We start from the raw sequence: 26,026 nt of genomic DNA, 5'->3' as shown, positions 1-26,026 counted from the left end.
GCTTGCATGAGCAGAACAGGGCCGGGATTTGTTCTTACATCCAGCCTCCTCTCATTTTAAAGAGGGATGATGGTATGGGAAGAACCAAAACCTACAGTGGTTTGTCAGACTTAAAATTAAGCCTAGCCTTAGTCAAAGTCACCAGGATTAGTTGGTCAGTGTATTTTCTTTAACCCCATTTTCTCTCAATTGTTCTAATAGGACGGAATAAGAACATGAAATTGAGTGGGCGACCATATCGGCACATTGGCGTCCTTGGAACCTCCAAACTATATGTGATTAGGAACCAAATCTTTACTTTCACACCCCAGGTAAGAACAAGAAGCCAATAGCAAACCAACAAGCATCCTTTATTAGGTTCTCTTTCCTGTCTGGTAAGCATCTGTGCTTTGAATATGGCAGAGTTGTGCATGCCTAGCTCAGAGAAGTGGAAAGGACACCCAGTACAATTCTTTGCTCCTTAGTAGGTGGCTCGAGAGATGCTGATCTGATTGAAGCGAGTTGTGCCATCACTTCCAGTCACGGATATTAGCAAAATTCACGGCTTTACAGATCTGCTAGGGACCCGTCACTCGACTCGCAGCTCTCATGCCCCCCGTCACAGCAGTCCCTAACCCCTGTGGCGGCCGTCACTGGCTCCTCTGTGTAGAACACAGCCAGTCCGATTGGCAGGCGTGCAGCTCCTTAGCACGATACTGAACGTCCTGGAGCTCGTCTTCAGAGTTCGTTTCCGAAGCAAGCTAGCCCCGTGGAAGCACATGCTAAGTGGTTTTCATCCATCTGCTGTGGAGTCTGGGGTCAGTAGCCCCAAGCTTCTTTTAGCCTGGTCCATACTACTCACTCAAAGCGTGCGAGTTATTTGCCTTCAGAACAAACTTCAGTGCAGAGCTGAGTGTGCACTAGCCCAGAGGCCAAGAGAACAATGGGATTTTCATCAACAGACAACAGTGCCTTTAGGAGCCATTAGCCAGGCCATCAGGCAGGGCGCCCGCTCCCAGTGCCTTCCCTTGGGCAGCAGCTCCAGACCCAGTCACCAGGGAAGGATAGGAATGAAGCAGCGACTCCTTTGCTCGATGTGCTTTCAGGGACAGCAGTGGCGAGGAGCTGAGAATAGATCAAGGTCACAGTGGCTCCTGGGCCACAGATCAATTGGCCTCATCTGAAGGGGAACAGCCCAGCTCAGAGCACCTTCGCAGGAGACAGAAGTCCGAGTCGCTCTGCCCTGAATGACAGTGGGGTGTGTGCATGCATGCGTGTTTGAGCTCAGTGAAGGGCCATCGTTAACGTGGTCTCTTCCGACTTCCAGTTCACCGACCAGCATCACTTCTACCTGGCCCTGGACAATGAGATGATCGTGGAGATGCTGAGGATCGAGCTGGCTTACCTGTGCACGTGCTGGCGGATGACTGGCAGGCCCACGCTCACCTTCCCCATCACTCACACCATGCTCAGTAACTCCTCCAATCCCACCCCGTGGCCGTTAGTGCCCTCTTCCCAAGTTGTAGGAGGCTCCCGTGGACAGAGCCAAATACTGAAAGGGGCTCTTAGTGATTTGGTTTCTTAGCTTGGGACTCTTCTATTCCCTAAATATCTTAGATTGTATTGATGAAATCGCCTCTTTTCCGTTCAGTAAACTACTTTGTCACTTTCATTCTCCTTAGCAAATGACGGCTCGGACATTCACTCTGCGGTTCTTTCAACAATTCGGAAGCTCGAGGATGGATATTTTGGAGGAGCTAGGTAATTTGTGACTTTAAAATAGATGAAAGTAACATTTTTCTTTTAAAAAAATGCTCCTGCTGCCCTCCTCCCATTTCTCCTATCGATTGCTGCTCCTAGTAGCCTTGGGTTCTAGAGTGTAAAGGAAGTTAGGACTTAGCCAATCTGTCTCCCGTGTGAAACTCAAATCCCTTCAAACAGCACTCAGATGCTTCAAACATCTGCAGGGCCTCTGCTCCCCCCACCCCCAGCCTCGGTGGAATGAGCTCCATTCTGATTTACAGGCCCAGGGTAGGAGGGCGCTCCAGGTGTCATACTTCAGGCCTCAATTCACCTCGAGAGAGGAGGTTGGCCCTCCAGGAGAGCCGCTCCCTGGGGTCTGCTGGGAGGGCCCAAGGGAAAGTCACTGTGCAACCTTGCCCCGGCGTGACCTCTGCTGGGCTGGGGTGGCTCCCGTTTGATCCCCGATGGGCTGCCAGTCACTAGGAGTGTTTGGGAGTTAATGTTCCCCCTTCTCACAGCCTTCTGCCCAAGGGACCTTGCTACTGCAAAGTCACCACCATGTTTCAAAATTGCAATGAAAAACAGTGTAACATTATCGTCTTAACCCATTTCTAAGTGTATAGTTCAGCAGCATCAAGTCCATGCACACTGCTGCGTGGCAGACCCCCAGAACTTTAGCATCTTATAAAATGAGACCTGTGACCCACTGAACAATTCCCCTTCACGCAGCCCCCACCATTCTACCCGATTTTTGATGGCTCCCGATAGCACATGTAAGTGGAGTCATATAGCGTTTGTCTTGTGACTGGCTTGTTGCAACCTAGCATCATGTCCTGAAGGTCACATCTTTATTTCTAACTCTGGCCTTAGGGAACTGGCAACCTGCTATGGCTGGCACCCCACCCAGAGCTGGCTGTGGGTTTTGCCTTGAAGTGGCCACTCCCTTAGAAGGGAGGCAGATTGTCCTCAGCAGTTTGTTGTCTACATTTCCAGGGCCTGTGCCATAACTGCAGTCGACATCTACTCTGGGGTACATTTTGCCTCCAATTTGGATAAGTTTCCACTTAGGGTATGGCTTCATAACCAAAAGCAGATACCGCGGGCCCATAATTAACAAAACAAATTCTTTTATGGAAATCTGATGATTAAAGGATATTGTGTATGGCAAATGGAGCACTTTTGCAGTATGTTCTATGTGTTGTCTCGTTTGATCTTCATGGGATGGAGCGGATGGGGCCGTACCCCCATTCATGGGCAAGGAACTGTGGACCAGAGCCAGGGCTCAAGTCGAGTAGGTGCAGAAGCTCCATGTAAACCCAGACCTTGGCCTCCAATCCCCGTGGCACGCTGGATGAGAGCTCGGGGCAGCAGGCGGGCATGGGGCATGGCCGATGAGTCAGAGAAGCACAGGGCAGACAGGAAGACCTAAAGCTCCCTCGCTACCTGTCCTATCCATTTCTCCCATGATTAAGGTTCAGTCCCATTTTGGCTTTTGCCCTAGGTCTGAGGATTTTTCAAAAGCCAAACTCGCCCTACATGTTGGGCCTCCCCCGCACGAGTCGCTTTCTGTCCGAAGCCTTTTTAAAAAGCTGCCTTTCCACACCTTTGAGCGGTCTTTAGCCTGATAAGACAGACTGCCTTCCACCTTCAGCGAAGAACTTTCCTCCACCTGTTTGTACCCTCCAGTCGCCTCCCTTTCTCTTTCCCAACCAGAGGCAAGTCTTAGAACTGCCCTGGGGCCCGGGGGGACCGTCTTTCCCTCAGGCCATCTCTGAAGCCCATTTGCCCAACGAAGCCCAGCCCACAGAAGCACCAGCGCTAGCAATGTATTTGCATTGCCTGCTTCAATTCCCTTCCAAGATGTGCCTCTCGGCCATTTGAACCATCAGAGTCTCTTGCGCATAGCTCAGAGGGATCCCTTGGATCCTGCTCTCTGATCTAACTTCTTAAGAATGTTTCTGTAGGGTGGCAAATCCCTTACCCTGCCAGAAGCTGGGGGTGGACCTGCACAACTTGGAGGCTGCTGCCTCTGTCAGGACCACAGACTGCCAAACCCAGCTCCCAGTTTTCGGTGGAACTTTTCCCAGCCTGATGTCACAGGGCCACTCAGGGTGTGTGCTCCCATCTGGGAATGGCCCGCCCATAGCATTCCTTCTAGAGAACCTTGGCTTCGAGATGAACCTCTGCCATCATAACTCCCCTGTGCCGGTGGGTGTGAGCACACCTTGTAGGAAGGACTCAAATAATGACACAAGCTCATGGAAGCATTGCTTCAGGGTTGCTTCTGGTTAGAAGCTGTTTGCATAATAACTTGTCAAGCTTCTGGTTGGTTTGGTAAAATAGATTTGTATCTGTGTTGGGTTTGGGAGTAGGAGTGCAGCACGACTCACTTGCCTTCACTTCCTATTTACTGTTGAATTTTTATTTGAATCTCTTGGCCGACAACTCCTCTGGAGCAGTCTGTGAAGCAATTTATTGATCTGACTCGGGCACCGCCTGGTCATTGAGAAGTCTCTCCATGCTTGGAGGGAACAGAAGTCGGTCAGCGCACCGCTGGTATCGTTAACATAGTGTTCTCTCGGCAGAGTCCAGTTAGGGAACCTTTCGGAATTTCTCACCACATCATTCTACACATATCTGACCTTCCTGGATCCAGACTGTGATGAGAAGTTGTTCGATGATGCCAGCGAAGGAAGCTTCAGTCCTGATAGCGATTCGGATTTAGGAGGATATTTAGAAGAAACTTATAATCAAGGTATGGCTCAGAATGCTCCAAGTTTTACTTGTTTGTTTGCAAGGCAGAAGGACAGATCTTCCATTGCTGGTTCACTCCCCAAATGCCTGCAAATGCTAGGGCTGAGCCAGGCCAAAGCCAGAAGTCAAACTCCATCTGCATCTCCCACATGGGTGGCAGGGACCCAAGCTGCCTGACTCTGCTACCTTCCTAGGCGCTCAGGGGTGGGGACCTTTTCTCTGCCAAGGGCCATGTGGGTGTTTATAACATTGCTTGTGGGCCATACAAAATGATCAGCCTAAAAGTTAGCCTGCTATAGGTTTGTTAAATTTCAAGTCCTGCCTACAGGCTGCCTTGCCAGGGTCAGACCAAATGACTCTGTGGGCCTTACATGGCCCATGGGCCAGATGTTCCCCACTCCTACCAGGAAGCTGGATTGGAAATACCGTAGTAGGGACCCAAACGAGCACCCCAAGATGGGATACTGGCATTGCAAGTGGTGTTTAAGATTATCTCAAAGGCAGAGTGACAGGGAGAGAGATGCAGAGGGAAATCTTTCATCTGCTGGCTCACTCCCCAAAAGGTCACAGCAGCCAGGGCTGGGCCAGGCTGAAGCCAGACTTCATCCAGGTGTCTGTCCAGTGTGTGGCAGGGGCTCCAGTACCTGGATCATCCTCCACTGACTTCCCAGCAGTATTAGTAGGAAGCTGGACTGGAGATGTAGCAGCTAGGACTCAAACCAAGGCTCCCATAGGAGATACCCGTTATCCCAAGGGATGGCTTAGACCCACCGCACCACAGCTTCAGCCCCTGCAAGTGCATCTTAATCTGCTGTGTCACAATACAATCCTCTCGGAATGCTTTTCAGGGTGGTTCAATGAATTTAAACCCATTTTGAAAAAACTGTCAGACTCAGGCCCAGAAAGTGATTGGTAATTAAACTGAAACCAAAACAAAGAACTTTCTGAAACTTGTATATCAAAATGACATACAGTTTAAATGCCTCAACTTGGGGTGGGTGTTATAGTTCAGTGGGTTAAGCTGCCACTTGGGACACCCATTTCTCATATAGAGGTGCCTGGGATCAAGTCCTGTTTCTGCTTCCGCTCCAGCTCCCTGCTAACGCACACTCCGAGGGGCAGCAGATGGTGGTCCAAGTACTTGGGTCTCTGGCCACCCATGTGGGATACCCAGATGGAGTTTGACTCCAGATTTTGACCTGGCCCAGAGCCGGCTATTGTAGGCATTTAGGAAGTGAGCTAATGGAAGACCTGTTTCAAGCAGCCTTTCAAAATGAATAAAGAAAATTCTTTAAAGATTTATTTAAAGTCAGTTGTACAGAGAGAAGAGGCAGAGAGGTCTTCCATCCACTAGTTCACTCTCCAACTGGCCAGAGCTGTGCCAATCTGAAGCCAGGAGCTGCTTCCGGGTCTCCCACGTGGGTGTAGGGGCCCAAGGACTTGGGCCATCTTCCACTGCTTTCCCAGGCCACAGTAGAGAGCTGGATTGGAAGTGGAGCAGTTGGGACTCGAACCGGCGCCCATATGGGATGCCCTAGAGGTGGCAGCTTAACTTACTACACCCACAGCGCCAGCCCCACAAATGAATAAAATTTAAAAACAAAAACCTAAACTCCAAGTTATGGCCTTAAAAGTGGCACTTTAAAAAACCCAGAGGGACAAGGAGTTTCAGAAAGGAGAACTTTTCACAAGATAGTCTGAAGACAGAATTATATTGCTGGAATTTTTCAAAGGAATAGAAGGATCTAAGTTTGATTGCATTAAGCCCTTTGAACATAACATTTCCCAATTCTGAACAAGCTCGAGTCCAAGTGACCTGTTTTTAACTTTAATAGTAGCTGGGTTAGCTCCCTCGTGACAAAAGTACTGGACAGCGACTGCCATCCTTCAGGTTGTCTTATGTATTATTCAGTTCATCTTACGATGTGATGTAACACGAATTTTGGCATGTATTTTCTTATCCTGGAATGAAGTTTCTCCATATGAGTTCATGCACACAGGCATTCTCTAAATCGCTTTTTACTGAGTGTGTGGGGCACAAACATCTATATCTAGATGTTGTCTTTCACTGAATCCACTCAGTGCTGCATGTTAAACACAGTCACCATTAAGTATTTGGTTATTTCTACGGCTTCTTCTCAGCGGCTCTTTGTCTTGTCCAGTTACAGAAAGCCAAGATGAACTTGACAAGTACATCAACCACCTTCTGCAAAGCACCTACTCAAAGTGCCATCTGCCTCCTCTGTGTAAGAAGATGGAAGACCACAATGTTTTCAGTGCCATCCACTCCACTCGGGACATACTTTCCATGATGGCAAAAGCAAAGGGTCTGGAAGTTCCATGTATGTTATTAAACCTTTTTCTGACTGTTAACATACCTGCTTTCAAAGTAACGCATGGACACAACTTAAAAGTCCAAGAATCATAAACGGCAACGAAATGCCTTGCCCTCCTATGGAGAGGAGACTACTTTCACCCTCTTAGCTGCTGCTTCTGGCATTTTCACAGCTCTGCGTTTCTAAGTGTGTATACTATTGTCTTAGTGCAGTCATTTGTTTTAGTACCTACTGACTTGCTGTTGTGTGGGGCAGGATTTAGCGATTTTAAGTCATCATTCTACTTCACTTCCCCTAACCAAGGTAATTGTAAGTTTAATTGAATCAGTATTCACTTTGACAGGCAGAGTGGACAGTGAGAGGGAGAGAGAGAGAGAGAGAGAAAGGTCTTCCTTTGCCGTTGGTTCACCCTCCAATGGCCGCCACGGCTGGTGCGCTGTGGCCGGCGCACCGCGCTGATCTGAAGGCAGGAGCCAGGTGCCGCTCCTCCTCTTCACGGAGGAAGACACAGGACCCTGCGCTGTTCTTTCGTCTGCTCGGCCCTTTCCGGGCTTGCTGCTGGTCCTTCCCGGGTTGGCTGCCGATCCCTCCACCTCCGTGGAAGGGCGGCTCCCCCCGCCACCCTCCCCACCTCCGCGGAGGAGCAGCACACCGCTGGCCGGCTCTCGGGGGCTGCTCAGATGCCATCCGGATGTTCCCCTCAGATGTTCCAGGTGCATGTTGTCTCTCCTCCTTTATAGTCCTCTTCCACCAATCCCAACTCTGCTACCCACACGCCGAGCACGCTGCTCTCCTCCAATCAGGAGCAGGATCAGCTCCTGCAGGTTATTGGTCAAACTGGAGGCAGCTGTGAAGTTGTTTACTCCTCTCCCAGCGCCATATTGTGGGAGAGCAGATGCATAGAATAAGTCTTAATTCCAGTAACTTAGCCTAGTCCCAGTTGCTCCCCACAGTTCCCCCTTTCTTTTTATTCTTTGGCGTTGATACGTGCCTGTCTTCGGTGCCCCGCGGCGCACTGCTCTGCTTGCTAGAGTTGCCCACAGGTGCTTACAAGCCCTACTAATCAGGCAAACCAAATCCGGGTCCTCTCTTCACCATGTTGTGAGGTTTTTAGGCGCTGATGCGTGCCTGTGTTCGGTGCCCTGCAGCGCATGCTCTGCTCGAGCTGCCTGCAAGTGCTTATCGCCTTAATCAGGCAGACTGAATCCGAGCCCTCTCATTGCCGTCTTGTGGGGAGACTTATTGGTGTTGATAACGTGCCTGTCTTCGGTGACCTGCGGCTCATACTCTGGTCGAGCTGCCTGCTGGTGCTTATCGCCTAATCAGGTGGACCGAATCCAAGCCCTCTCATTGTCATGTTGTGGGGAGGCCTTATTTTTCTCTATTTCTCTATCTCTGGGCATTCCTATTTCTCTTATTTTACTTCTATCTGCCAGCATTCCTATTTCTCTCATTTTACTTCTATACTTCTGTTTCTCTTATCCCTGCGGCTTCCCGGCACCCGCCCGAGGCGGTTTCTCGGCACCTTGCCCCACGGTGGCTTCCCCGCTCTGCGCGGCTTCAGCCTGCACTTCTCACCTGCGCGGCTTCCGGGCTTCGCGCACACTCCCTATCTACTCGCGCCCTGTGCACTTTCTCTGCGCGTGGCAGCTTCCGCGAATCACAGCCTAGCTCACGTTTCCGCTACCGGTTAGTTTTCAGTCTAAGTTCCGCGGGCTAACCTGACGAAATCCAACCTAGCTTACGTCTCCGCTTTTCGGTTTGGCTTCCCGTCTTTTGCTCCCCGGGCTAATCTGACGGATTCCAACCTAGCTCACACGTCTCCGCCTCTGGTTTTAGTTTTTCGCCTTTTGTTTCCTGGGCTGACTTGACGAATCCCAACCTAGCTTACGTCTCCACTTCGGCCTACCCCCGCGGCTTCATTTTCCCTAACTAATATTTTTCTTTACCCGGTATATTTCCTAACTTTCTTCCAACAATATTTCTCATTTCTCCTGGCTTCTCCCCACAGTCCGTAGCTTTCACGTTCACTTTTAATCTTAGATTTCTCCCAGCTTCCCCCCGTAGTCCGTATCCGAGTCTATGTTTCTTCTTGCTTTCACTTTCACCCCTAGACTTCTCCTGGCACTTTTTCCATCCGGCTTTTCCCTAGGCTCTTCCCTAGTCTCTCTCCGGTACTTTCCCACTTCTTCCCTCCTAGGTTTCACATCCGAGTCACGGCACCATTATGTCGCTCCCCCTCTTCACGGAGGAACGACACAGGACCCTGCGCTGTTCTTTCGTCTGCTCGGCCCTTTCCGGGCTTGCTGCTGGTCCTTCCCAGGTTGGCTGCCGATCCCTCCACCTCCGTAGAGGTGTTTTTGGAAGCAACATTGTTTTCTTGGCGTCACTGTTGCCACTGAGAAATCTAAACCTTCTCCCATTTTCAATCCTTCAGACAAATTTGTTCTCTTCGAGTTTCTGGGGCCTTCTCTGCTCTCACGCTCTCAGACTTCAGTTACAGCCTTTGACCTGGGTGCGTTCTCACCCATTCTGTTGGGAGCTCAGGGGGCCTTTCCAACCTGCAGTTTTATGGTTTTCCATCTGAAGTTTTTCTGAAAACCTTGCCCTGTTTCGTTCCCCACGTTCGTTCCAGTCCTTCTGCGATTCCAAGGTTGGCTTCCTGGAAAAGTTTGCATCATTTGTCTTTATCTCTTTGCCTCTTTCGAGGGCAGTTGCCTAAGCTTGGTGTTGTACCCCCACCCCACCCCCCGCCAAGTTGACTCTTCACTTTGCTGTCATGTTTTACATCTTTGTTCCCCAAATGGCATCCATCCTTGTCTCATATGTGCAGTCACAATCTGATGCGTTGTTTATTATGGCCACAAGGCCTTCCCCTAGGGTGGGGCTTATTGAGTCAGGGTTATATGGATGTAGGCTGGTCAGATATTCAGAGCTTTTATTCCATCTCTTATTTAAAGAGTAAAGGTCTGGCTGCCTGGACCTGCACAGGCAGGCACTTAATCTCCCTAGGGGAGGTATTCAGGCCTCCAGCCCTGCTGATCAGCCCCACTCTACCCAGAGACACCCTGCCCCCGCACCCAGCTTCACAGACATCAGATCTTTGGTGGAGCAAGTGAGGTGGCCGCTGAGCCGTGTGCGGTGGAGGGCGGCAGCTAGGAGTGCGCCGCTTCTCCCAGTTGTTTCTTGTACACCCCTGTGGACTCGCAGCTCCAGAGGCCCACAGTGCAGCATGTTCCCGGGGGTCCCGAGACTTCCGCGGACTCTGACGTCCATCTGACTGGTCCGAGTTTCCCCCACTGCAGACCCAGGATCTGGTAACCTGGTGTGTGTGAGAGCACTTGTCCTTTATCCATCAGCTTGCGGTGGCCGAGATTTTGTTCCTGTTTCTCTCCTGCTTTTTCCTGTTCAAGATTTGTCTCTTTGGAAAAAAATACTTTCTGTAGTGTTGGGCAGGATTTAGAAGGGGGAATTAAAGTGACGATGTGTGTTATAGACACTAGTATAACCTGGGGCCTATAAATACCTTGTAAGGATGCATCCACTTCACGTTGAAAGCTTCCTAGTCTCCCATATAGCTTGGAAGAGAGACGGCTTAGCGAGCAAATCTTGGCAACGTGACATGCAAAGGTGGTTCAAACATAAGCCCTAACACCCGACAGCCTCGGAGTGAACCAGGAGGCCCGGACAGTGTGACTGTGGGAGCCCCCAGGGACCCTGGGCAAACAGTCCCCCTCCCTGGGTGTCGGTTTCCTTCTCTGAAAGGAAACCAGGCTCAGTCGCTTCTAAGGCACCTTGCAGTCCTAAAGGGCTGCCTGCTTTTCCTTGAATTCCACGAGGGAAAACGCGGAGTTCAGCTCTTCAGTGCAAGACCCTTGTCCCGCTTTTCTCCTTCCCAGTGGCTACACAGTAACTTCTTGGGAAAAATCTAAATGCAAGAAGTAACCATTCCCTCAGTTGGCTCCTGTTAAGCAACAGCCGGGGCTCGGCCCAAGGAAAGGTTTAATCTTCTCCCTCCTCAGGAGACCTCTGCTGTTCTGTTTCCTAGTTGCCCCCATGACTTTGCCAACCAAAGCGCTCAGCGTCCACCGTAAGTCGCTGAATCTTGTCGACTCTCCGCAGCCACTCCTTAAAAAGGTAAACTGTCTGGGATAACACTAAGAAAAATAATGCTCTGTGATGCTGATCAGTCCCAAGAACTCTTCAGTGGTTGCGCTCACAAGAGCGAGCCCATTTCTCAATCTCAAAGAGGTTTCCCTTCAGCAGTTCTAGGTTTGGCTAGGACACCAGTTACTAGACTGTCTGCAGGCCGATGGGCATCAGTGTGTTCACCGAATTTGATGCCAACTTCTGTATTTTGCTTATAGGAAAAGGCTCTTGCCTTCCTGCCTTCATCAGAATCAACCTAACACCGGCAGGTGTAGGGAATGTCTGGCCGCCGGGCAAACGAGGCCCACAAAACTCATTTGGTCTAGCCCTGCTGAGGCAGCCATAGGCAGGACTGGCAACTCATCGAGTCGCTAGCAGGCTAGTTTTCAAGTTGGTCATTTTGTATGGCCCAGAAGTAGCGTTAGGAACATCCCTGTGGCCCTTGTCAGAAAAAAGGTGCCCCAGCCCTAGAGGAAATAAACCAGCTCACTGCCTCACCCCGTCCACCAGCCGAGGTAGGACTGCTTGCAACACAGGACATGAACTCTGACATCTTAGTGTAATAAAAACCAGTTATGGATTCCTCAGGGGGATGCAATCTCTGGGTGGGTATTCCCATTTGTTATCATTTCTTATCCATAAGTCTCCCCCGATTTACCCCACCCGAATAGAAAGATCCAGTGTCTTGGAGAACACTTTAACGTACCTCCATTGTAGGGTATGTAAAATGTACTTTGTTTACTTTACCTACAAGTAGTAGTTGAGTGTAACCTAAGAAAGGCATGTGAAGTACAGAGAGCAGGGAATTAGCACTGAGCCAGTACACACGTGTAGATAGGGGACACGCAGCGCTGGCTCTTCCTACTGATGCTGGCCTTCCAGAGACAGGAGGGCCAGGGCAGGCCAGGATCCCACAGCTTCCAGACGGGAGGCTTCCACCGTAAGAGACACAGGGATGCTTTGGAAGGACTGAACCCTCCTGATGAGGCTCAGGAGGTGCCAGGAGCACCCAAGGCTTTGGCAAAATACACAGGGATCCATCCTTCCTCCCCTCCCACCCTCTGCCCCGACCCCCATCCTGTCCAAAGATAACTGCGGTAGGATTTCTGACAGAGGTTAGCCTTGTTTAACTTCACATAAATGTGAACCTGTTTAGTCCCATCTCTTGTGAACTCTGTCCAACACAGTGATTCACTGGTCAAAAAACAGCCTATAAATAAAAAGGGACAAGAGAGTCACTGACAAACTGGAGCACAGCACAAGTTCAGAGGAGCGGGCTGGCTTTCAAAGTTCCTTCCCGTGCTCAGCTCCCTCCCCTGCTTTTCCACTGTGTGGCCAGGATCCTGAAGGCGACTGCCACTGGCCCAAAGACGAGCGAGGCGACGTGGACTGCGAGAAGCTGGTGGAGCAGCTGAAGGACTGCTGCACCCTACAGGACCAGGCAGACATCTTGTACATCCTGTATGTGCTCAAGTGAGTCTCGATCCCTTCAGGCTGGCTAACCAACCCCGCAACGGCCTCAGTCCTGGGCGCTGGGAAATCCAGCATCCAGGCAGACTCGGTGTCTCGAGGGCCCACTTTCTCATCGGCAGTGCCCTCCAGCCATGTCCTCACACAGTGGGGCGGGTGAGCTCAGCCCTTTGGGGCTTCTTTTCTAAAGGCACAAATCCCACTCATGAGGGCTCTGCCCCGTGACCTCACCACTTCCTGGAGGCCCTGCCACCTAATACCACTACCTCGGGGGTTGGGATTGACATAGGAGCTGCAGGGGAGCAGAGGCATCCAGGCTGCAGCAGTAAGTTGACGGCCTTCCCCGGGCCCAGCTTCCAAGTCTCGAGTCTTCCACGGGCTTGTTGGCATTCTAGCAAGCCTTGGTTAGGATGATCGTCACCCAGATTAGCCAGGCCCACCACTAGCAAGGCCTCCACCCCCTCCTCCATGGCTGACACCGGCCTCCCGGGATGAGAAGGCTAGGGAAGGCCAGGACCCTAGTGTCCCATTATTAAACCTCCACGTCTAAAGACCTAGGGATGGGATGCTTCGGTAGGCTCTAACCCTGAGACTCACAGGCTCTGGAGTGGCTAAGGCCTTGGACAGTGATCCATCCTTCTCCCTGCCTTTAAACACTCCAGGCCCAATGTCCAGGTGTCTTTCCTCCTGACAGGGGTCCAAGCTGGGACACAGCTCTCTCCGGACAGCACGGGGTCACCGTTCACAACCTCCTCAGTGAGCTCTACGGGAAAGCTGGCTTGAACCAGGAGTGGGGTCTGATTCGCTACATCTCGGGCCTGCTCAGGAAGAAAGTGGAGGTTCTGGCTGAGGTAGAGCAGTGGTGCCAGCCGGGCTGTCCGTTTGTCCTCCCTAGCCCCATGTCCCCTCCTACTTCCAACCTTCTGGTCACTGGAACTCAAGGCAAGCGCCTCTTGTTTGTAAGGGAAGCAATTATTTCATCTAGAGCTGGTGCAAGGCCTCTGCTGACCTCCCACTGCTTTGGGAAGGTGAACACAGGGAAGAAAACTCAAGTTGATTATTTTAGTCCTCCCTAGCTGGAGAAGGAAGCTTCAACAGAAATCAAATGAAAGCACACTGGGGCCTGGCATCCTCTTAGTTCTTATTTTTGCACTTGCACAGCACAATGATCATTAATATTCACAGCCCTGAGGCCCTGCAAAATTCACACCACTGTCTAAGACAGGTCCAGTGTGATGGTATCTCATCACGTGATCAATGGCGAAGATGGCGACTTAGGAATAGGACGTGGCCGTTAACTCTCGCCATCGCTGTCTTGGACACACCCCTGGCCTTGTTGAGTATCAAGGGGTCCTCCATGGTAGCTCCAATGCATGGGCAGTAAGTGGCCTACTATTGGGCTCTGCAGAGCCCATAGGACTCCACAGGGAGATACAGAGATTGCAGGCACCCAGCCCTGCCTGGGCTGCTCAGTGCAAGGTCTAGGTGTGGATTTTGAAATAAAGGGCCAGATGAGCCATGGCATTCATGAAGGCAGACTTAGGAGCTTGTTGGCCATGACCCACCTTCCCTCATCAACTTTGCATCTCCCCCACCGCTCCCCCCAAACATGCAGGCCTGTGCAGACCTGCTCTCCCACCAGAAGCAGCTCACAGTGGGCCTGCCGCCCGAGCCCCGCGAGAAGACCATCTCTGCGTAAGTGCCCCGCCCTGGGATGTCAGGTTCTGGGGGGAGCCGTGGGACCTCCTCGGTGCTCTCTGCTGTCCAGGAGGGGCTCCTGAAAGTTGTCACGTGGGCACAGAAAGTGAGACTCTCCCATGGAGGCTGAGGAGGCACCGCCCGAGGCACCTCCTCCGTGTCTGCGACCCCACCCTCCTTCCTAGGCCCCTTCCCCCAGAGGAGCTCACACAGCTCATCTACGAGGCCAGCGGGGAAGACATCAGCATCGCGGTCCTCACCCAGGTCAGGGGCCTGCGTGGGAGGGGTGGGGGCACGGCCAGGGCCTCAGCCCCACTGGGTGGCTGAAGCTCTGTGCTCCTGTGTGCCCGCGGCAGGAGATTGTGGTTTACCTGGCCATGTACGTCAGGGCCCAGCCCAGCCTCTTCGTGGAGATGCTCAGACTCCGGATTGGACTGATCATTCAGGTGATGGCCACGGAGCTGGCGAGGAGCCTCAACTGCTCAGGTGAGAAGCAGCGGCTCCCCCTGGCCCCAGCAGCCGTGGTGCACACTCGCTCATTCGGGAAGCCCTGCTAGTGTTTTCAGAACCAGGCTTCCCCCCCTTCGGCGAGCTCGGGCTTCCCCAGCTGCTTTCATGGAGCTGTAGCTCCCCATCAGGCCATGCGGCTTAGGGTGAAGTTCACTGTCAGGGAGGACACAGCACTAGTGATTCCTCCAGGACTCAAGAGCGAACCTCGCACCTGGTATTCCAGCTCCTTACTCCCGATTGTCCTTGCTGCGAGATGCCTTACCCCATTTATAATACCTCCCCTGGAAGAAACAACCAGTTTAAGTAGAAAAGTCAGTTGCAAGATGCATCACAACATCGGGCGTTGGCAGCATGGGAAAGTTAGGTATCAAGCGCTTGGAGTCTGAGGGTCAGTGCGTGTCAGCCTCAAGGCCGAGGTGAAGGACACAGCACCCTGTCACCCCGCCTCTGGCCCCCGAAGCTGCCTCCCCCAGTGACTGGCTGGGAAGCTCACGAGATGTTTTTCTTTAGGAGAAGAAGCCTCTGAAAGTTTGATGAACCTCAGCCCTTTCGATATGAAAAACCTCCTGCACCACATCCTTAGTGGCAAAGAGTTTGGCGTCGAAAGAAGCAGTGAGTAGATGCTGTTCCCTCTGCCTCCTGCCTGCAGATCAGCATGTAAACTAGAGCCGTGAGGTACAGTGTGCGAGTGAGAGGTTCCGATGTGACTCGGAGGGCTAGGGGCCAGGCTCAAGGTGTCCACTTCTGGGGCTTTGAGATGGCCAGCACAGGTTTGCTGGGCAAGCGTTGCTTCCACGAGGTGGAGTGGCACACAGGCACCCTGTGCACACCTTGCTCTCCCTCTGGCCCTAAGTACCAAGCACCATCACCCATGCACAGGTGTCATGTATGTGGGGGTGTGTGTGTGTGTATGTGTGTTGGAAGCAGGGGTCACCTGGAGTGTCAGGACCTAAGGGCCATCCTTCCAAATCACCCAAGTGGCCTGCCCTTGGCTTTGAGTCAAAGCCTTGAGCCAAGTTCCTTTACTTCTGCCCAGGGTTGCTCGCTCAGCTTCGCCTCAGCACCAGAGCCCTGCTCAGTGCTAGCAAATCGATCACCGAGGCCTAGGCGTGATTCTTGTTCTCAGATGCTCCCCGATTATAACTGAAGCAATGATCATTTCTCTTCCTCCTAAAAAGGCTCAATGATTTGCAAACACATGGGTGAATTCATTTCAGCAAGCCAAAGGGACGCACTGGCCGCAGGGGGTGTCATTCCTTTAATAAGGACATCGGGTCCACAGTATTTTCCCCCAGTGTGCCAGCCACAAACAGCCAGTGCCGTGCAATCAGATGTGCCTGGCGCTTGTCTTTTGCTGAGGGAGCGGCACTGCGGCCACTTTCCAAAAGTAATTCCCAGTTCTCTCCAGTGCACACTCCTTGAAATGGAAATAGACGAGTTAAATATTTCATGTGTGCTGCTGATCGTGATGGTAATTATCTGTGTCAAACCACGCATACCAAGAGTTTGTCAGTAGCTGGAACGCTGCAGCTGCCTCGGAAAATGGGACTCAACCGAGTCTCGTCATTGGGAAGCCTGAACTGGGTCTGATTACGAATAAGGACAGGAGACATGCGTCTTTAAGATCCAACATTTCATAGTTGTCCTTTGCGACTGTTCAGTTTTCCTAAGTCAAATAGACTTAGAATGCAGATGAAACACGTAGATGCAGAAGAGACATATTCCCAGCGAGTGCCCAGCCCAAGCAGGCCCTCCTGGGGTGTCCCAGACCCCGTTGGAGTTCCGCTTTCCACTTTTCTGCTGTCCCCTCTCCCTCCAGGGCCAACTGTCCTGCCCCCTTTGTGGGTTCCTCCTCCTCCATTGTCTTCAATGTTGGTGTCCCTGGGTTCCATACTTGTCACTACCTCCCCTGGGCCATGCTATCTACTCTCAGGGTTTCAGTAGGGTATGGCGGGAAGTGGCCTTCAAGCTGGGCCTTCCAAGGGGAGGAGCCAGGACAGCCAGGAACAGCAAGTGCCTACATGGTGCAGCTGGCCTGGAAGTGGAGCTAAGAAGTGCAGGTAAGGCTCCAGCCAGTGGAGCTTCACGTGGCTCCAGGGGGACTGTTGGGCTTTACCCTGAAGACACAGCTAGGCCTGGGAGGATTCCCAGTGAGCAGTGACATGGTCACCCCTGCCTTTTAAGAATGATCACTGTGACCCTAATAGAGATGCCTGCTCACGGGGGGTTGGACCGGAGACCGGCGAGTATCCCTAGGAAGCAAGGGGGTGGTGTCCCGGGGTGGTGGGGGAGAGCTTCCTTGTCCTGCTGGGTCAGCAGCAGCACCAGCCGCCTGCCCTGCGTCCAGCTCTGGCCGTCTGGCTCTCCCTTCACATCCTTCTCCAGCCCCAGGCTCTCCATCATACCAAATGCCCCTCTACCTCCGTGTCATGTCATACCTCCGCCCTCGGGCCTGGGCAGCCTCTCCTCCCCGCACTGCTCCAGCACGGAGTTCTGCGCCTGTTGGCCCCGGGCACCAAGCCTTTCACTCGGCCCACGATTGCAGCCCGTGGTGCCCGAGTTGGAAGCTCATTCCCTGAGTCACATGGCGCTGGGTCAGAACCCAACAAGCTTGGCGTGGGGTCCTACATCTTAGTCATGACCAACCCTCTTGAAAATTCCTAGTAAGATTGAGTGTATTAAGTCATATGAAACACCATGCAGTCGTTAGGACACAACGTGATAGAATATTTAGTGCCACAGACACTCGTGACTTGTGAAGTGCAGAAAGCCAGGTCACAGGAGCCCACAGATTTATTTCTAGACACAGGCTAGGCACATAGCTGGGACATGTACATCCATATGCAGCAGTTCTGTTTAAGGTCAGAAACGTAGAGTCAGAACAAGCTGGGAAAACAGATTAGCTCTGGTTTCCTTAGTGAGGTGGTCTAGGCTTTCCACAAGAAAGGTGTGCTTTTGGATAAGTAAAATGTTTTTTAAAAAGCCTATCAAATCTCATTAAGGGATCTCTGGCCTCTGTGCGTGCTACTGTGGTGACTTTCACTTTCATGCCATCAAGAGCCACAGGGCGAGCCCGTGCCGGCAAGGCCCTGACCTGGCGTTCTTGATCGAGTGTATGAGACAGATGCAGATCCCAAACCAGTGCCATCTTTCCTGCCTCGGAGCGAGCAGCCTCTGGTTCCAAAGGCTGGCCCACGTGTGTGTATGTGTGTGTGTTTCCCTCCAGTGCGTCCTATCCACTCCTCTGCATCCAGCCCTGCCATCTCCATCCACGAGGTAGGACATACTGGAGTCACCAAAACAGAGAGGAGTGGCATTAACAGGCTGAGGAGCGAGATGAAACAGGTAAGGAAAGCACCTGGGGGGGGGGGGGGTTGTCCCTTCTGCCCTGGCACAAGAACACACCTGGTACCCACATAGGCATCCCAGAGCCACTGGTGTGCACCTGCACCCATGCATCTTTGACCTTAATGTCATGTTATGGGAATGTTCTAGAACATCCCCTTGTCTGTGTTGGCCTCTCTACCACTTCAAAGTAGTCATACAAAAAGCAACTGAATCACCTTGCTCTCAAATATGTCCCTCCAATGCAATGGCTAACAGGCTCTGAAGTAGGCTGGAATGCCGGCAATGGCTGGATCCTCCACCACCTACAGGCCTCTTTTCTATGTTTGATTCACAAAAGTCCTTTGGAGCTGACCCCACAGCACTACCACTCAACATCTTTGCAGCGTTAGCATGCCAGGTACTGTGCTAGGACTTGATCATGAGCCACGGTGGGAAACAGTTCCCTTCTTGTGCCCTACAGCGAGAAATGCCCTTCGACTTCCTCCTCCATTTCTAGTGTGCTGGTCAGGACCCACTAGCTGCAGTCTGCAGAGCGCTAATGGGTCACCCCCTGCCGTGTGACTAACACTGTCCTGCACTGTTAGAGGCCGACAGAAATAGAGTGTCCTTGACTCAGAGCTGGTTTTTGTTCATTTCCTGATTTTTCCACTTTCAGATGACCAGGCGATTTAGTGCTGATGAACAGGTGAAATGTTTTTGCCTTGTTTTGTCCTTTGCTGTGTGTGCTTCCTGTTCTTTCTGCATTGGATGTGGAAAGCAAGGCTGTGCATGTGCAGAACATGAAAGTGTTGGGGAAGGCTCTCATTGGACTGGTGGGGAAGGGGGGTGGGGTGCTCCACAGGCTGCAGCAGAGAGCCGGACTCCAAGACAGGAGCAATGACCTTGTCCCTTCCCTTAAAAACAAAGTCCACTAAGCCAACTCTTGGGCTTTTGTAGGATATTTTGCCAAAGAGCTGTTCCAGGCTCTGCCCCAGTGGGAGTGTTTTTAAAAGAGCTAACTAGGACAGTTAGCAGGGGGGGCTGTGGTCAACTCCTCTCGTCCACAGATGGCGTGGCAAGCTTAACCATGCAAAGGAAAAAGCCCTAGGATACCTTTTTTCTCTTCTCTCACCTCGTCACATCCTCATCCTCCCTCCAGAAACTTGGGGTCACACTGCTAATGAGTTGACGCCCCGTGATGACCTGTCCTGCAGATTTCACAAGTTGTCCAAGAGGAAACCATACCTGCTCTCATGCTAATTCATGCTCTTTACAAGAAACTGACTGTGTAAACATCTTCCTATGCCAGCCACTCGGTGGCACCGTCACTCTGGTTACCCACATCCCAAGAGCCTGCCCGGGGCTGAACACGGGTGGCTCCTTTTGCCTCCTTCATGCTGTGCCTGTGCGCTGTGGGGACAGAATGATCACCTTTCTTTGATGGGTTTGCATTCGATCAGCCAGTACAAGTTCTGTATTTGGCCACTTATGTCAAGGAGACATTATTCTCTGCTGAAAATGTAATGGGTGCCACAGCATTTTAAGTTGCTCCTCGTTTTTACAGAAATACCCTGTCTATAGGGCATTAGCCCCATGCAAGTTAAGGAAACATTCTAGGTTTTTGATGAGGAGACATCCGGCTGGAGGGTATCAGCCCAGTCACTTGTGTTCGTTATATAAAATCTATCAAATGCCTGCCAGGTGCCAGGTGTCAGGGCCAGATACGGATACTTTAGTCGTCTGTAGATGCTCACCTCAGCACCAAGATGCTAGCGTTTGGGGCCTTTGGAAGATAGCGTCCCGACATGACGAAATGCCCTCATGTACCGCCGGGGTCTCGTGACGTTGACTGGCTGAGGACACACTCGACCCGGGGAAGCCCAGGGCTCTGCTGCAGCTGCCCTCAAGGCTGGGTTTGCCGGTTCGGGGCGGGAACTGGCGTGTGCCCGCCCCCTTCCGCTGCGTGTTTGCTGTGGCTGTTCCTTTCTGCTCACGCCCCTCCGTGTCACTGCACATGACCGAGTCCTTTCTTTTTCTTTCCTAGTTCTTTCCTGTGAGCCAGACGGTATCTAGCAGCGCATACGCCAAGTCTGTGGTAAACCGCTTGCCGGAACCCTTGCGTCTCCCTGGCCCCTGCTGGGACCGCCTGAGTGCCACAGTGGCCCCCCACCTCCCGAGCCACAGAGGATCGGAGCAGGGTTAGGGCGTTTTCCTCTGACGCCTGTAGCCTAAGAGTCGAGAAATAGGACCCGAAAACCCTTGAGTCGAGCTGCGCTGTCCCCGCCAAGCTATCGGTTCCTCGCTGCTCAGCGCAGAAGCCCCAGGAGTGGTTCTGTGCCTTTGTGTGGTGCGCAGGCGAATCTGCCTCTTCCAAACGAGGAGGAGAGATCAGCTGAGTCATTGATGAGTGTGGCTGTAATTACTTTTATTTGGATCTAATTGTTGCCTTATTTAAATGGCAGTAATGAGCCCAGTGGAATAATGCAGCCTAACTGCCTTTTCAAAATAAGATCTCTGGAAGCCCAAATGCATGCAGAGGACGCCTGCCGCCTGCCCTGCTGGTGTGCCTCGGGTTTCTGGGTTTCCGTTCCGTGTTCAGACCTTTGATACTTGCTTTGAGTGCCAAATAGCCCAGAACAAAGATACGTGTACGGATGAAGGGGAGCCATCTAGGGCAAGACAGCAGGCTTGAGGGGACCCAGGGAGAGCCCCACTTCCTGACCCAGTCTCCAGACCCCACTGGGCATCTGAGCTGCCTTGCAGTAGCTCCCGCGCGCAGGCCAGAAGGGTGAGGAGGTAGAAGGAAAGACGATGCCTTCCTCCGTCACTTCTCAAAGCCCCTGTTCCCAGCCTGGAGGCAGCCAGGGCCCCCGACCACCCCCAGCAGGATAAAGCCCGGCACCAGGAAAGCAGGATTGGAAAGGGTGGGTGGCCACACTGCGACTCCTCACCATTCCGTGTGCCCTTGGCTTCAGCTCCCTACTCCTGGGGGTGTTGCATTCTGTGGCACCTGTGCCCCAGAGAGGGGACTGTCACTTCTCCATGATCCTGCATGGGTGGGCACTGTGCCACCTCTCCTGGGCTGCGAGTGCTCTGCAGAGGTTCACACCCCCCCCCCAGGGCCTGGTGTCACCCCGAGCTCTCCTGCAGCGGGGCAGCCGGCACAGAGGTGGCTGCCTCAGGAGCACTGGGCACAGCCCGGCATGCTCTCGGGGTGGTGCTCCTTCGTTTGGCGAGGACTCACAGGCTGCTTGCACCTGCGATCCCAAGGCTAGGCCAAATTAGGATAGAGGCTACACAGGCTGCCCTGAGGTCATCGGCAGCCAGTCTCAAGTTGGACACAGCAGCACTCTGGCCCCAGAGCCACGCCCTCACCCGCTCGGCCCCGTCCCCGGCAGCCGGACTCCTTTTGCTGCTGTGGCACCTCTGGGGATGAGGAGGAACACATGCAGGAAGTCAGGTAGCCAACTGCAGCCCGAGAGGTTCAGCCAGCGTCCAGAAAGGGCCCAGATGGAGTCACACTCCTCTTGGGGCCATGGGCCCCAACACTTCCACTGGCCACCCATCCCCTGGGGCACTGCCGAGTGTGGCCAGCAGGCCTGAGAGGCTGCTGCAGGCCACGTGCCGTCTGTCTTGCAGAGGTCCAGCACCCCATCCTCACCCACGGGCACGTCCTCGTCAGACTCGGGAGGACATCACATCGGCTGGGGGGAGCAGCAGGGCCAGTGGCTGCGCAGGCGGCGGCTGGACGGAGCCATCAATAGGGTCCCCGTGGGCTTCTACCAGAGGGTGTGGAAGATCCTTCAGAAGGTGAGCGCGCGACGCCCCCTCCCCGCTCCCTGCCCCTGCGAGGTGGCGGCACCCAGGTAGCAGGCAGCACCCGGCCACAGAAGGAGCACTTACAGGCAGCCTGTAGCCTCGAGCGGCTCGGAACAATGGCTGACACACACACACACACACACACACACACACACACACACACACACACACAGAGAGAGAGACAGCTGTGGCATCCACATGCGCATGATCAGGCCCCTGCTGGGCCCGAGAACACAGATACAAGGGTTTCCCATCAGCCCAGGGTCCCTGGTGCCCTGAAGGCACAGCCTCTCAGCCCTGGGCCACCTCTGCTCCCCAGCCTGGGCCCCACTCCCTGTAGCCAGCCGCCCACTGCTCCTAGGGCCAGATAGGGCTGTGTTTCCCATTGGCCTGGAGGCCATTCCTCTTACCAGAGGTCATCATGGGCCCTGATGTGAGGTGGCACAGCCAGACTGCACAGCACACACCTGAGCACCTGTCACCAGGAGCAGACAGCGTAGGAGATGTCCCATCAGCCCCAGACCATCCGCGCCTCTCCCTGGGCCCCAGCAGAGCTCATCTCACCTCCTGTGTGGAGGGATACTATGTCCCCGTTAAAAGCTCTGCACCTCAAGACAGGTTTTTGCCTCTGAACTCTTAACTCATGTCACGGGAGAGGAGAGAGAACGCGGTATCAAATGAGCGCCTTCTACCTACTCCTTCCCCCGGCACCGCGCACAGGGGCAGTGGGCTGGCCTGGAGCCTGTGGCCGCTCTGCCTTGTGGGACCCGAGCCCTTCCTCACGCCTCTCCAGAGCAGGCCATGCCCACGGGGCAGCCGGACTCCTGGGGCCCACGGAGGCCACTGCCGGCCAGGCCACTGAGGGTTCCAAGGTGGCCAATTAGACCGGAACAAAGTGCTCCTAGAAGACCTCCCTGCTCTTCCTGGGCCGTCACGTTTCCGCCCAGCCTTGCACTGGCTCAGTACCAAGACGCTTTGTGATGAAAAAGCAGCGCTTTGTGTTGAGCCGGATCAATGCGCATGGCAGTGCGGGCGCAGGAGCGGGTCTGTGTGCGTGCGCGCGTCTTTTGTGATTGGTGCTTATTATAGAAACCGTAAAAATAGATGCCTGCAAAGGCACAGAAGCAGCACTTCGCCAGCAGGAGGCATGGAAGTCTCCCTTCGTTATGGCACCGAAGGGGACCTGGCAGCCGCCGGGGCCTGGTTGCCAAGCGAAGGCAGAGCCTCCGGGGAGGGCTCGGCAGCTCCCTGGGGCATTGTTCACTGCGCGATCTCTAAGATGCCTGCTGCTTCCCTAGAATTGTTCCGTGGAAAACACAGCCTGTGGGCCGTGAGAACAAGCGCTCTAAAAATAACGCCGACAGTCTGGTGTGTTCCAGCCCTCGTGCAGGTTTCCAGGGCAGGGAGAATTGGGTGTGTGCACACGTGTGCGCCTGAGTGTACACACATGTGCACACTTGTGACCACGTTCTGCAATCTGACTGAGCTCTGTTCTGCCTCCAGTGCCACGGTCTCTCCATCGATGGCTATGTCCTCCCATCCTCAACAACCCGAGAGGTATGATGGGAAAAACCCAAACCCTGGGCTGACCCTGGTGCTGTGTGTCCTGCCCCGACCCGCAGGCTCGTGCACAGCGGCTTCTAAGGTCTCATCTAGCTTCACCTTTTCCGCCTTCTCCACCCGAGAGATGGCATTTGTGGAGTATCAGGAGCTTTAGGTTTGCCCGAGACCCGACTGCCCCACTGAGAAAGGCACGCTCTAAGCAGCGCCTGCTAGGCCCACACGCAGCCCGCCCCCTCGGGCCCCTTTTCCCAGCTGAGGCACTCATCTTCCCTGCCTTATTTGCCTCCCCCGTTTTAGAAACGGATTTTTCAAATCAAAGTTTCACCCAGCCCAAGGCACCTTTCTTTATGCCACAAGGGCTAAGAAATGCTTCCTGCTCACTGAAAGTCACAGTCCAGTGGAGTGGATCAGGTAGGCTAGGGCAAGGCCAGCTAACTCCCAGGGGGGAGTGTGCCCCACCCGCTGCCAGCAGAGTTAGCGAAGCGGCCAAAGGGGCAGCGTTTGGGCCGAGCGCAGGCCCCACACAGTGCTGCTCAGCGCCAGTCACAGGCTCCATCCACTGTCTCACTGCTGGCTGCCCACCCATCTCCCTTTGGCAGATGACCCCACAGGAGATCAAGTTTGCTGTCCATGTGGAGTCGGTGCTGAACCGCGTGTCCCAGCCCGAGTACCGGCAGCTGCTAGTGGAAGCCATCATGGTGCTGACACTGCTCTCAGACACAGAGATGGAGAGCATCGGGGGCATCATCCACGTGGACCAGATCGTGCAGATGGCCAATCAGCTGTTCCTGCAGGAGCAGGTGGGCGCACCCAGACCCGCCCACTCACCTCAAGGCCAAGGCGTGAGTGTGCACAGGCAGGCTCGCCAGGCTGGCTGGCATTTCTGTTGAGGCTGGAGATTCTGCGTCCAATGGGGACGAATACACTCGAATGAGGAAAATGTCATCACAGATGGCGAAAAAATGTCAACCATTTGGTTAGAAAATGGCACAGCAGCCACTTGGGAACCCTGGAGACCTTTGGGGATGGACAGGCCTGTCGCAGTATGGGTTTCAGTGCCACCACCACCACTTGCTATGGGCATGGTGCCCTGAGGAAACCATTTACCCCGTATGCAAAAAATCAAATCAGGTGAAGCTCTCTCATTGTAGTCAGTGCTGAGCTCTCTCTTTGTAGTCAGCACAGGCCTGTGAAAACACAGCCCAGTGCGGGGGGGGGGGGGGGGGGCAGAATGTCACCCAGGCAGCTCCGCGCCCCCACCCTGGAATCAGAGCTCATGGCCCAGGCCCCTGGCAACCTCCACCTCTATGCTGTGCTGACCGCCTCCGACACAAGGCTGGTGGTGGTGGAGCAAATCTGCTCATTCTTCCACCCCGTCTTTTCGTGCAGATATCCACCGGAGCCACGGACACCCTGGAGAAAGACCAAGCCACAGGGATCTGCCACTTCTTTTACGACAGTGCCCCGAGCGGGGCTTACGGCACGATGACCTACCTAACGAGAGCGGTGGCTTCTCACCTGCAGGAGCTGCTGCCCAGCTCGGGCTGCCAGACGCAGTAAGGCCTCACTTGTGAAGGTGGCCACCCTGTCACTTGTCCCAAGACCCCCTGGGCCACCACAGAAGCATGCCCCATCAGAAACAAACGCTGGAAGGCGACGGCAGCCCTCCACCTAGGCCAGTGCACGAGCAGGGCGCCCAGAGCACAGAGCACTCCTGGGCTCCCCGCAGAGGAGCGCCCTGGGCTGGGTGTTCTGGGTTTGTTTCGCGGCAACATTTGTCACAGCATCTGGTCTCATGGACTGAGGAGGAATTGGCAATCGGCTGTAGCAGAGGTACAGAAATAGGCTGTGAGCTAGCGACATCCAAGATGGAGGGATCCTTCCAGCGGCAAGAGCAAGACAAGCAGAGAGAGACCGACAGAGGGCTCACCTTCACAGGGTGCAGTCCGTCTGCGGACCACGCGGCTTACCAAATAGAACTGCTCGGCTCTGTGGCATTGTGCTCTCCCTGTGCCTTGCTTTCTTAGCCTCTCATTCCACTGCATCAGAGGTCTGTTTTGCTGAGATTTAGAAGATTGTTCCCAGGTAACGTCAGGTCACAGACATTGAGGATTATAGCGCTGGCTGCCTGTGACCTGGGGCTCGCTCCTCCTGTAGGCAAAGTCCCACGCCTTCTGTAATGTGGCACAGGTGAAAACCAAAGGCAGGCAAGGCGCCCACCCTTCTTACAGCCAGGCAAACCGATTTTAGGGCCAGAGCATGTAGGGAGTCCCCCGGGAAGGCCTGGGGTGAGCGGGCTGGCAGGGGGCACCTCCTCCCGGGCTCTGGGCAATCCACGTGGCAAGAAGCACACGGTGGAGACGCTCTGGGGATGAGTGGTGTGTTCCCGCAGACACCGCTTCCAAGGAAACCAGAGGCAGCCCCAGAAGGCAGCCCCTCTCACCACCAGGCTGCCGGGGCGGTGTGCTTGGAGGCACGGGTTGTGCAGCAGGATGCACGGTCCCGACAGGGTCTGGCCAGTCTCTTGCTGGAATCCTGGTGACTGGGGTTTCTGGCCAGGCAGTGTCGCCCTTGTGGGAGTGAACAAGCCCAGGAGACCCGGTTTTGCATGGAGAATGAGCCTCAAGACCGATTTTAGACCTGGAAGCTAAAGGCCTGGTTGCCTGGTTCAGGGCGAG

The 26,026-nt window shown here is 53.8% G+C and overlaps 1 protein-coding gene across 8 annotated transcripts in view; it reads left to right on the top strand.

Moving 5' to 3' along the window:
- PHKA2 (phosphorylase kinase regulatory subunit alpha 2) overlaps positions 1 to 25,340 on the top strand; it is a 71,625-nt gene extending 46,285 nt beyond the window's left edge. For 5 of the 8 annotated variants that reach the window (XM_008272346.4, XM_070066321.1, XM_017349629.3 and 2 more), the window contains 19 exons: positions 202 to 311; positions 1,307 to 1,451; positions 1,662 to 1,740; positions 4,308 to 4,477; positions 6,639 to 6,818; positions 10,861 to 10,949; positions 12,301 to 12,434; positions 13,126 to 13,282; positions 14,047 to 14,126; positions 14,315 to 14,393; positions 14,486 to 14,615; positions 15,150 to 15,251; positions 17,866 to 17,984; positions 18,643 to 18,672; positions 20,011 to 20,061; positions 21,606 to 21,776; positions 23,289 to 23,342; positions 23,948 to 24,148; positions 24,738 to 25,340. In XM_008272346.4, coding sequence (XP_008270568.2) covers positions 202 to 311; positions 1,307 to 1,451; positions 1,662 to 1,740; positions 4,308 to 4,477; positions 6,639 to 6,818; positions 10,861 to 10,949; positions 12,301 to 12,434; positions 13,126 to 13,282; positions 14,047 to 14,126; positions 14,315 to 14,393; positions 14,486 to 14,615; positions 15,150 to 15,251; positions 17,866 to 17,984; positions 18,643 to 18,672; positions 20,011 to 20,061; positions 21,606 to 21,776; positions 23,289 to 23,342; positions 23,948 to 24,148; positions 24,738 to 24,908 — 2,252 coding nt within the window. In that variant the 3' untranslated portion in view covers positions 24,909 to 25,340. 8 annotated transcript variants of the gene reach the window in all.
- Positions 25,341 to 26,026: the final 686 nt, after the last annotated feature.

The sequence above is a fragment of the Oryctolagus cuniculus genome, chromosome X (genome assembly GCF_964237555.1).
Source record: "Oryctolagus cuniculus chromosome X, mOryCun1.1, whole genome shotgun sequence".
Classification (NCBI taxonomy): domain Eukaryota; kingdom Metazoa; phylum Chordata; class Mammalia; order Lagomorpha; family Leporidae; genus Oryctolagus; species Oryctolagus cuniculus.
Note: the sequence above shows the minus strand (reverse complement) of the source record. Positions and strands in the feature narration are given on the sequence as shown.